General features: G+C 41.4%; 1 protein-coding gene and 1 long non-coding RNA gene across 3 annotated transcripts in view; one reads left to right on the top strand and one right to left on the bottom strand.

Moving 5' to 3' along the window:
• LOC143788698 (uncharacterized) overlaps positions 1-5,801 on the top strand; it is a 57,370-nt gene extending 51,569 nt beyond the window's left edge. The window contains exons 1-4 of one of the 2 annotated variants that reach the window (XR_013218714.1): positions 672-1,049; positions 1,816-1,899; positions 5,398-5,451; positions 5,542-5,801. This is a non-coding gene — a long non-coding RNA (uncharacterized LOC143788698). Of the gene's footprint in view, positions 1-671; positions 1,050-1,815; positions 1,900-5,397; positions 5,452-5,541 lie in introns of those variants that run through there. The other variant, XR_013218713.1, reaches the window with a different exon arrangement.
• MYOZ2 (myozenin 2) overlaps positions 1-12,365 on the bottom strand; it is a 151,197-nt gene that overhangs the window by 107,920 nt on the left and 30,912 nt on the right. Inside the window, exon 2 of the mRNA XM_077278517.1 lies at positions 5,808-5,907. Within this exon, the coding sequence (XP_077134632.1) occupies positions 5,808-5,883 (76 nt within the window). The 5' untranslated portion in view covers positions 5,884-5,907. The remainder of the gene's footprint in view (positions 1-5,807; positions 5,908-12,365) is intronic.

Here is a 12,365-nt window from a genome sequence, read left to right on the forward strand (position 1 = left end):
GATACGAATGTACAGTGATTTTCTCTACGACATTAAACTGCAATTTTCTTTCTACAGCTTTGGTGCCTCAATTATTACAAACAACAAACAAATCCTGTGTTGTGTGACTATACAGTTCTTTCCATCTGGTTCCTACTACTTACTGAGGGTCAGGAACAGGTTCCATATAAAGTTCTTTCTTTTTCTAGCAGGTGCAGTGTAGTGGATGGAGGGAGATGAAGATGCCTTGGCAACAGAAGAGTTATTATGTTTGATGTGTTAGTGTATTATGTTTGTATAAAAGTAAATGTTATGTTTTATCCCTATGGCTGCTATTGTTTCTTCGGTTTTCCTTAAGACTATGCCTAAGGCTGTCCCTGGGAATGCGGGAGGTCTGTCCACTAGGGGGACCACACTAAGTACAGGTATATAGCTTGCACTACATTAGGGATTAGATAGTTAGAACTTAGTAGAGTTGGGATTAACCCACAATTTGGTAGGGGTTAGACCAGATTTTATAGAAAAAGTTATTCCGGGTTACTGAGTTAGTTAGAGTCCAAGGACTCAGTCAAGCTGGACAAGGCAGTGTTAGCAGGACCAAGAACAGATGCAGCAAAGCTGAACGGGTGCTGTAAGTCCAGGTTTCCCCACAGCATGAGAACCCATTCTAAATTTTGTCTTGACACCGGCCCCATCTTGGCTTGTGGTCCAGAAGGGGTATTGAGAGCCTAAAACCTGTTCACCCTCTGAGGTAGATGTCAGCCGGGTCACAGGGAAAGGAAAGGATGGTGTTCCTCAGGGAGGCTGTTATGCCAGGAGGAGAGTCCCTAGGGCCGGCTAGGATAGTTGGGCTAGGGACAAGTTGGACAGGAAGGAGATGAAGACTGACAGACCAGGAAACATCGGTAAAATGGAACTATGTCTTATTCTGCATGCTGCAGCCATGAGTACACAAATTTCACAGTAAAGCTGAACCTGTTAACCCAGATACAATGTCTCCTGTCTCGTCTGAAGCTACAGTCAGACACGATCCCATTGACGGGGAGGTAGAAGGTACTCCTGAAGGAACAGTGAGTAAAAGAACCAACTCCACTGCACTACACACTCGTGACAGACTCCTGTTTAAAAGAGGGGTTTCAGGGCAACCAGGATTCAGTTCCGACCCTCAGCAATCCGGCCCTGGTGCCCCTTTCAGCAGCATCATGCAGAAACAAGACTGCATTCCTAAACCTGCATGCTGGCTGGATTTGTTCTCTGGAAAAGTTAAGCTTTCCACTCTTGTTTATTTTAACTGGCCAGGCACATCATCATAAACCAGGATAGACTCATGTGCAGTGGAGTGAGATGTACTAGTCTAGCTAGGCTTCATCTGCACATAGCCCTAATGCTGCTTTAGGTGGTTTGAGAAAAAAAAACCAGAATACACAAAGTCAAACAAGCTGACGAGTCTGACTTTTCTAAAATGGCTCCATTCCTGTGACTATATCTAGGCTTCATAATGCAACATGCCAGGAAGTAACAGCTCATGAATAGCTGGGAATCTGTTACTACCCTGGATAACATGTTGGTTGTAGTTTGTGGGTCTAATTCCTAATAACATGTTCTGAGTAACTGTGCTTTCAAGGAACCTATCAGAAAAAGGTGTCCTGTGTGTACATGATGAATAACACCATTTCTGACCATTATGTGACTTGTATCCTGCATTCTCAGCAGATTTCCCCTCTGCGTGCTATATCTGTAACTTGTTATCCATTGAGACCTGGGGGAAAATAAGCTGCAGTGATTTCTCACATAGACAGCACAGAGAGGGGAAAGCTCACTGTCCTTACTTTTTAGCTCACAAACAGACGTTTCAGCAACATGAAGGACATTATACAGCAGAGCTCAGCTGTATTGAGCTGAATCATCCTCTGATGTGAGGTAAAAGACTTGTTGCAGAGCTCCCTTTATCTGTTCCCTTATCTGCTTTTCACTCCATCTCCACCCTCTCCTCTCCATTGAGGATAATGGTCTGTGTCAAATGACTGGGTAAGCTAGAAAAATAGGGAGAAAATAGCAGATAAGCCTGACACAGTCCCTGTAGGTGGCCCTAAAGTGTCTTAAACCTACCTACCAGCGGAGGTTGGCACCCTAGATTTCGATATGGCGCCCCCGCTCACCGTCGACTGTCCCTTCTTACCCTAGTAGGGTCCTACTTGCTACCCACACCCAGGTACCCACAGACATACACACACAAATTGACCAATAGGTCACACTAACCAAAAAACGTGAAAAAGTGAAAAAAGAAAAAAGTGAACGAAAAATTCTAAAAACACTGCAGACATAGCTGCATAAATGCACTAAATAGCATGTACCCCACAGTTACCTCAAAAAATTTTTTTTTAAAAAAATATAAATAGTGCAGAGCTATGGGGTACAGCAGGGCACAGTTGGAGTGTGCTCAGTTAAATATTCGGAGGTCATAAGTAGTGAAACCTCTAATAGATGTAACAATAGGTCACTGTCTTTGTTAGTGATTGATGACCCAAAAATCATAGACAGACCAATAAAGCTAATGTACAGAGTGGATCCCTAGGCAAGATAGCACCCCTCCGAAAAGGTTAGCAGATATATGAGTACACTCAATGGATGTAAGTATGTTGTTGGGTGATATAGATATTACACCCTAAGTTGTCCAAAAATAAACAGAACAAGATATTCAACAAAAACCAAAAAACAAAATAAACCCAAATGAAAAAATTATCTGCCTTATAGGGTATCACATATAGTATTTCTTATTTAGTTTGAGGGCTAATGCACATCAGTATACAGAAAGGACTGAGAACCATCCTTCATTACTCTCTCTATATTAGATAATCTGGTAAACTTTTATTGCTATGAGTAGCATATTAGTCTGCACTCTAGATGCCATCCGAGTTCCGCATCTTATACCATAGAAAAAATCAGCAAAAATATAAAACAAAATCAGAAAAAAGAAAGAAACACAAAACAAATTGGTATCACATATAGTGATATATAGTGATAGTATATGTGATACCAATTTATCTAATATAGAGAGAGTAATGAAGGATGGTTCTCAGTCCTTTCTGTATACTGATGTGCATTAGCCCTCAAACTAAATAAGAAATACTATATGTGATACCCTATAAGGCAGATAATTTTTTCATTTGGGTTTATTTTGTTTTTTGGTTTTTGTTGAATATCTTGTTCTGTTTATTTTTGGACAACTTAGGGTGTAATATCTATATCACCCAACAACATACTTACATCCATTGAGTGTACTCATATATCTGCTAACCTTTTCGGAGGGGTGCTATCTTGCCTAGGGATCCACTCTGTACATTAGCTTTATTGGTCTGTCTATGATTTTTGGGTCATCAATCACTAACAAAGACAGTGACCTATTGTTACATCTATTAGAGGTTTCACTACTTATGACCTCCGAATATTTAACTGAGCACACTCCAACTGTGCCCTGCTGTACCCCATAGCTCTGCACTATTTATATTTTTTCAAAAAAAATTTTTTGAGGTAACTGTGGGGTACATGCTATTTAGTGCATTTATGCAGCTATGTCTGCAGTGTTTTTAGAATTTTTCGTTCACTTTTTTCTTTTTTCACTTTTTCACGTTTTTTGGTTAGTGTGACCTATTGGTCAATTTGTGTGTGTATGTCTGTGGGTACCTGGGTGTGGGTAGCAAGTAGGACCCTACTAGGGTAAGAAGGGACAGTCGACGGTGAGCGGGGGCGCCATATCGAAATCTAGGGTGCCAACCTCCGCTGGTAGGTAGGTTTAAGACACTTTAGGGCCACCTACAGGGACTGTGTCAGGCATATCTGCTATCTCTTCCCTATTTTTCTAGCTTACCCAACCCAGTTGGCTGATGTTGATTGCATACATTTGAGTCTTATATATTGGGATTTTAGACAATTTAATAAAATATCGTTTTAAGGATAGTACGTTTTTTCTGGTTTTTCAATTTAATATATCCTTTCAATATTCTAGTCGGTTTTCTATATCTGTGTCAAATGACACCTGCAGTCGATCTCCTCTTGGCAAGACTAACTTGATCTGCTTTTTTACAGGGGAGGGGGAAGAAGTGTCTAAGTGGGGAAGGAAGATGATTTCTCTGATAAGATATATTACCAAGTTTCTTATAATCACCTGTAATATTGATTTATAAGTTCATTTTTTATTTTATTGTATGCTGTATGTCCTCTACAGGACTCTGGAAAAACGTCTACATAGAAGTACATACATTTATTTTTATATATATATATAAAGATTTCCTTTATTTATCTTAGTTATTCTTAGAATATTTCAGAATATGATGGTCTTCCCATTAATATTGTAACTTGGAGGATGACAGTACTGAATTGTCTGATGTGCACTGACTACAGTGACCTCTACATTTCTGTATTTATTTTCCTACTGTAATTTTGTAGTTCATTGGAAAAGGGACACAGACTTTAAAAGGGGTGGTCACTTTATTTTAACAAATGTGTTGGAGACATGATTTTGTGGCACTTGCTGATAGTATTAGGTTCTCCTCCTGCACTTGCTAGTGAAGCCTTTCTCACAGGCTGCACAGCTCTCCTGTTTACAAAATGTAAGGTCCTGGCGTAGCATGTGATCAGACCCGTCCATCAGCCTGCTCTAATTAAAAAATACTACACATGGGAAACCAGTTTTTCAGTTGCAGGGGGCTGAAAGGCAGGTCAGATCACATACTTCTCATTCAGCTGCCATTTCATGGATCGGAGTAGTGTTCAGTCTGTAAAGAAAGCTGCACTAATACGTGAAGGAGGTGAACTTGTAATATTAATCAGTAGGTGTCAAAAAATGATGCCCCTAAGGCATTTAGTAAAATAAACATAAAGGGGACAACCGCATTAAAGGAAATCTATTTTTACTACCCCATCAGTGAGCATCATTACGTAGTGGCAAATACCGATTCCAGCAATGAATCACTTACTGGGTTACTTGCTGCAGTTTTGATTAAAAGTTTTATCTGCTGCAGACCTACCAGTGAACTTCTGGTTGCTAAGTTCTATATAGCTGCCAATCAGTGGTGGGAGTGGGGTTATACAGAGCTCATAAACATGGAGGACTACATGATAGCAGGTTTTCTGGTCCTCTAATGACAATCTGCTGCTGGTAAGATAGTGTTTTTATCAAAACTACAGCAAGCAGCCTAGTAAGTGACATATCACTAGAATCAGGGTTATGCCCAAACATCATGCTTCTCCCAAATTAGGTGGCAAAAACATGATCACAGATTGTCTTTAAGGATTGCTTCATGTGCAGATTCACCACTGGCCCATACGTGTTGGAGGGGATAGGAATATATGGTTTCCTTTAGCAACTGGACCAGTCTGTGTACCCATGGCAGTAACCTTTGACTTTCATCTTCACAGTGACAATCTGCAGTGTTGTCTGGGTCAGAAGGATATAAAATAACACAATACCAGGTATTATTCATGCTATTTGTGGAATCTTTTATTTTTCCAATATTACTTTTGACCTTATTCCTATGGCATGTTTGTTCATTTACTCCACAGATGCCTTCTGTGAAGCTGTTTGTAATGTTAACTCCAAAGACAAAGATGAAAGTCACTCCAAGTAGACTGTCAGCTGTTACTCAGATTCATTCCATTACAGCAGTTGTTCATCTGAAAATAGATCTCAAACAGACGACTACAAAAGGCTCAGCTACCGAGGAAGCATGATATTCTTGCAGATTATTTGTGGACGTTGATTGAAAGACAACATATTCATGACTGTATATTTTAGAAAAACTGATTTAAATAAAATTAAAATGATTTACCTGCTCCCTGAATCTCCCTCATTATGGCTGAGGATTGTGCACGCCTTTCTTTCTCTAGGGTAGTATGTGATAACATTGTCTTCACACTGTTTACTGCAAGCTGAAAAAGAAATGAAAAACATAACCAAGAATCAACGAAAACATCATGAAAATTACATGCAGCATATCATGTGAATTATAGGTGTTCTGAACTCCAAGGTACTTATGTGACAAGTACTGAAACAGTCAAGATGACCCTGAAAGTCCTTTCCAGCAAATGATAATGTTTTCAGAAGCATTCATTATAAAAACTAAAGCACCACTCCAGTGTTTCTTTTTTATTTCCGCTCTGGAGTGGTGCTACTTTGAAGTTCCCTACGCCTAATATAATACTCACCAGCCACCATCTTCATCTTGTATTAGCGCCGTTCCCATCGGTCTCCCGCAGTTTGTGACCTGCTTGATCGCTCCAGTGTTTGCTAAAGCGAGTCAGAGGTCACTTTTCAATGCAAGTCTATGAGACCATTGTTCTGGCCCTAATAGAATTGCATTGAGAGCTTGTAACCATTACCACTAGCTTCCTGTCAGTCAGAAGATGAGGTCACAAGAAGAAGGCCCAGGGCCGGAGCATCACCGAGAAGAAATGAAAATGGCGGCTGCTGAGTATAATATTTGGTGTAGGGATCTTGTGGTAGGAGCACCACTCCAGAGCTGAATTAAAAAAAATACCGGAGTGGTGCTTTAATAAACCAATACTCCAATTTATGTTTTAAAAAATTGATATAATGCATGTATTGCATGCATACCTGTTAAAGGATATTTGTACTATAGAGCAGTCTACATAGGGGTTACGGTAATAGAGGTACTTGCACCGGTATTTTCCCTAGACACTTTCCTCGTGGGAAGTTTGAGTGTGCAAATAAAGGAGAAGGATAAACACTGATGAGCTAAAGGGTAACAATGTTTTGAACATTTGACTTTCAGGCTCCATATCTCACCATCCACTATTGCTTCAAAAGTGAGACTATCATCATTTTATAGACAATCATCTTGGCTAATCCATACATAAATTTGACTTGCGATTGTTTAGCGATTGATTAGTTATGCAGATTCTTGTCATGTCACTGCATTGTTACTGTTTTTCTCCTGGTGGTGGAAAAATCTTTTTCTTCCCATATACTACAAATTGCAACCTGTTCTCACATTTCCTAATACCTCAGTGTGTTATTAGGTTAATTCCCAAGTGAAAGGTCAACGGTCAAATCAAGGAGCAGCCATGAAGAAGATTTCCCAATCTGCATCATCCAGCTCATCGATAGCGGTCTCTCGGCCAAGAAAATTGCCGAACTGCATCATATGAATACAACATTATGTGCGCCCATCCATTTAAAATCCAATTGGTGGACGTCTGGCGCAATAAACATGGCAGTGGAGGTTTCTCATATGCTTTGTAATAGTGAGATTACATACATCCATGCCCCAAAAAAGATGAAGAATCCTCAACTTAACCCCTTCATGACCCAGCCTATTTTGACCTTCATGACCTGGCCGTTTTTTGTAATTCTGACCAGTGTCCCTTTATGAGGTAATAACTCAGGAACGCTTCAACAGATCCTAGCGGTTCAGAGATTGTTTTTTCGTGACATATTGGGCTTCACGTTAGTGGTAACTTTAGATCGATAATTTTTGCCTTTATTTGTGAAAAAATGGAAATTTGGCAAAAATTTTGAAAATTTTGCAATTTTCAAATTTTGAATTTTTATTCTGTTAAAAGAGAGAGTTATGTGACACAAAATAGTTAATAAATAACATTACCCACATGTCTACTTTACATCAGCACAATTTTGGAAACAAAATTTTTTTTTGCTTGGTAGTTATAAGGGTTAAAATTTGACCAGCGATTTCTCATTTTTACAACAAAATTTACAAAACCATTTTTTTTAGGGACCACCTCACATTTGAAGTCAGTTTGAGGGGTCTATATGGCTGAAAATACCCAAAAGTGACACCATTCTAAAAACTGCACCCCCTCAAGGTGCTCAAAACCACATTCAAGAAGTTTATTAACCCTTCAGGTGCTTCACAGCAACAGAAGCAACATGGAAGGAAAAAATTAACATTTAACGTTTTAGTCACAAAAATGATCTTTTAGCAACAATTTTTTTATTTTCCCAAGGGTAAAAAGAGAAAGTGGACCCCAAAAGTTATTGTACAATTTGTCCTGAGTACGCCGATACCCCATAAGTGGGGGGCAACCACTGTTTCGGCGCACGACAGGGCTCGGAAGGGAAGGAGCGCCATTTGACATTTTCAATGAAAAATTGGCTCCAATCTTTAGCGGACACCATGTTGTGTTTGGAGAGCCCCTGTGTGCCTAAACATTGGAGCTCCCCCACAAGTAACCCCATTTTGGAAACTAGACCCCCCAAGGAACTTATCTAGATGCATTGTGAGCACTTTGAACCCCCAGGTGCTTCACAAATTGATCCGTAAAAATGAAAAAGTACTTTTTTTTCACAAAAAATTTCTTTTAGCCTCAATTTGTTCATTTCCACATGGGCAAAAGGATAAAATGGATCCTAAAATGTGTTGGGCAATTTCTCCTGAGTACACCGATACCTCACATGTGGGGGTAAACCACTGTTTGTGCACACGGCACGGCTTGGAAGGGAAGGAGCGCCATTTGACTTTTGAATGAAAAATTAGCTCCAATCGTTAGTGGACACCATATCGCGTTTCGAGAGCCCCTGTGTGCCTAAACATTGGGGCTCCCCCACATGTGACCCCATTTTGGAAACTAGACCCCCCAAGGAACTTATCTAGATGCATAGTGAGCACTTTGAACCCCCAGGTGCTTCACAAATTGATCCGTAAAAATGAAAAAGTACTTTTTTTTCACGAAAAATTTCTTTTAGCCTCAATTTGTTCATTTCCACATGGACAAAAGGATAAAATGGATCCTAAAATGTGTTGGGCAATTTCTCCTGAGTACACCAATACCTCACATGTGGGGGTAAACCACTGTTTGTGCACACGGCAGGGCTTGGAAGGGAAGGAGCGCCATTTGACTTTTGAATGAAAAATTAGCTCCAATCGTTAGCGGACACCATATCGCGTTTGGAGAGCCCCTGTGTACCTAAACATTGGAGCTCCCCTACATGTGACCCCATTTTGGAAACTAGACCCCCCAAGGAACTTATCTAGATGCATAGTGAGCACTTTAAACCCCCAAGTGCTTCACAGAAGTTTATAACGCAGAGCCGTGAAAATAAAAAATCACTTTTCTTTCCTCAAAAATTATTTTTTAGTCTACTATTTTTTATTTTCACAAGGGTAACTGGAGAAATTGGACCCCAAAAGTTGTTGTCCAGTTTGTCCTGAGTACGCTGATACCGAATATGTGGGGGGGAACCACTGTTTGGGTACACGTCGGGGCTCGGAAGGGAAGTAGTGACATTTTGGAATGCAGACTTTGATGGAATGGTCTGCGGGCATCATGTTACGTTTGCAGAGCCCCTGATGTGCCTAAACAGTAGAAACCCCCCACAAGTGACCCCATTTTGGAAACTAGACCCCCCAAGGAACTTATCTAGATATGTGGTGAGCACTTTGAACCCCCAAGTGCTTCACAGAAGTTTATAACGCAGAGCCGTGAAAATAAAAAATCATTTTTCTTTCCTCAAAAATGATGTTTTAGCAAGCAATTTTTTATGCTGGTACCCCATATGTGGGAGTAAACCACTGTTTGGGTGCACGTCAGGGCTCGGAATGGAGGGAGCACCATTTGACTTTTTGAACGCAAGATTGGCTGGAATCAATTGTGGCGCCATGTTGCATTTGGAGGCCCCTGATGTGCCTAAACCCCTCAATTCTAACTCCAACACTAACCCAAACACACCCCTAACCCTAATCCCAACTCTAGCCATAACCCTAATCACAACCCTATCCCCAACACACCCCTAACCACAACCCTAACCCCAACACACCCCTAACCCTAATCCCAACCCTAACCCAACCCTAACCACAACCCTAACCCCAACACACCCCTAACCACAACCCTAACCCCAACACACCCCTAACCCTAACCATAACCCTAACCACAAGCATAATCTTAACCCTATTTCCAACCCTAGCCCTAAATCCAACCCTAACTCTAATTCCAACCCTAACCCTAAGGCTATGTGCCCACGTTGCGGATTCATGTGAGATTTTTCCACAGCATTTTTGAAAAATCCGCAGGTAAAAGGCACTGCGTTTTACCTGCGGATTTACCACGGATTTCCAGTGTTTTTTGTGCGGATTTCACCTGCGGATTCCTATTGAGGAACAGGTGTAAAATGCTGCGGAATCCAGACAAAGAATTGACATGCTGCAGAAAATACAACGCAGCCTTTCCGCGAAGTATTTTCCGCACCATGGGCACAGCGAATTTGGTTATCCATAGGTTTACATGGTACTGCAGCCAAATCCGCACCGTGTGCACATAGCCTAATTCTAAGGGTATGTGCACATGCTGCGGAAAACGCTGCGGATCCACAGCGTTTCCGCAGCTGCGGGTCCGCAGCAGTTTCCCATGAGTTTACAGTTCAATGTACACGTATGGGAAACAAAAAACGCTGTGCAAATGCTGCGGAAAAAACTGCGCAGAAACGCAGCGGTTTACATTCCACAGCATGTCACTTCTTTGTGCGGATTCCGCAGCGGTTTTACAGCTGTTCCTATAGAAAACCGCAGTTGTAAAACCACATTGAAATCTGCAGAAAAACCGCGGTAAATCCGCAATAAATCCGCAGTGATTTTGAACTGCGGATTTATCAAATCCGCTGCAGAAAAATCCGCAGAGGACCAGAATATGTGTGCACATAGCCTTACGCTAACCCTAATTCTAACCCTAGCCCTAACCCTAACCCTAACTCTAGCCCTAACCCTAGTTCTAACCCTAACCCTAGTGGAAAAATAAAAGTATATATTTTATTTTATTATTTATTATATATTATATTATTATATATTATTTTATTATTATTTATTTTCTTCATTTTATTTTATTATTCATTTTTATTATTGTCCCTACCTATGGGGGTGATAAAGGGGGGGGGGTTCATTTACTATTTTTTTTATTTTGATCACTGTGATAGGGGAGCGAACAGGCGGACGGAGGGGAGTGGAGCACAACAGGACGGAGGACTGGGGAGGAGATTGGTGGTGATATTGCAGCATCGGCCATGGCTGGATTGTAATATTTCACCACTTTTCATAGGTGAAATATTACAAATTGCTCTGATTGGCTGTTGCACTTTCAACAGCCAATCAGAGCGATCGTAGCCACGTGGGGGCAAAGCCACCCCCCCCCGGGCTAAAGTACCACTCCCCCTGTCCCTGCAGATCGGGTGAAATTGGAATTAACCCTTTCACCCGATCTGCAGGGACGCAATCCCTCCATGACGCCACATAGGCGTCACAGGTCGGATTGGCACCGACTTTCATGATGCCTACGTGGCGTCACAGGTCGGGAAGGGGTTAAATATCATCATAAGAAGCGTTGGCTTGAGTTTGCAAAAAAGTACAAAATGTGGACAGTAAAAGATTGGTGATTTGGAGAGATGATACAAGGTCATTAGACTAGGCTCTGATGGGTGCAATAGGGTCTAGAAGAAACAAGGGAAAAAGGGGCTAATGGGTTGAGAAATTGAGGGAACTGTCAAGTGCAGTGGAGGAAGCCTGACAATATGAGGTTGTTTCTTAGCCAAAGGCATTGGATACTTGCTCAGGATCTATGGTGGTCTCAGTGCTGAGCTATATGTGAGTATCCCACAAAACGAGTTACCTCGTACATTTGAGTACTATGAAAGAACTAAATAGTGTTCCAGAAGGACAATGACTCAAAGCATACGTTGAGACTGGCGAGGAAAATATTCAATGACACTGAAGTAGAGGTGCTGGATTTGCCCACAAAGTCCCCAGACCTCAAATCAATTGAACACTTTTGTGTAGAGTTGAAGAATTAGGCTACTTTCACACTAGTCCGTCGGTACGGGCTGTCGCAAACCGTCGGCCCGACGAACCAACGGACAGTGTGTTAAAGTAGCACAACGTTTTACAATGCGTCCGCTCCCCATTGTGAGTTTCGGGGAGGAGGGGGCGGAGTTACATGGAACGTTTTTTTGTGCCGATGGTTCGCCAAAACACGACGCATCCGTCGCACGACGGATGGAACGTGTGGCCATACGTCGCAATGCGTCGGTAATGTAAGTCTATGGGGAAGAAACGCATCCTGCAGACAGCTTTGCAGGATGTGTTTTTTCTCCTAAACGACGCATTGCGACGTAGGCAAAACGACGCTAGTGTGAAAGTAGCCTTAGCTGCATACAAACCACAGTGAATCGGCCAGTGTGCACCAACTTTGGAATTTGTGTAGAAGAGAACTAGGATGTGATTTTGGTTGAGACATGCTTGAATCTGATCGAGAGTATGCCCAGAAGGATTCATTGTTGAAAGCAAAAGCAGGATTTACCAAATGCTAACAAAATAACAAACACTTACATTTTACTTTTAAGCAAAAAAATAACAATGCTGTGGCAT

This window comes from Ranitomeya variabilis, chromosome 1 (assembly GCF_051348905.1).
Source record: "Ranitomeya variabilis isolate aRanVar5 chromosome 1, aRanVar5.hap1, whole genome shotgun sequence".
Lineage (NCBI taxonomy): Eukaryota > Metazoa > Chordata > Amphibia > Anura > Dendrobatidae > Ranitomeya > Ranitomeya variabilis.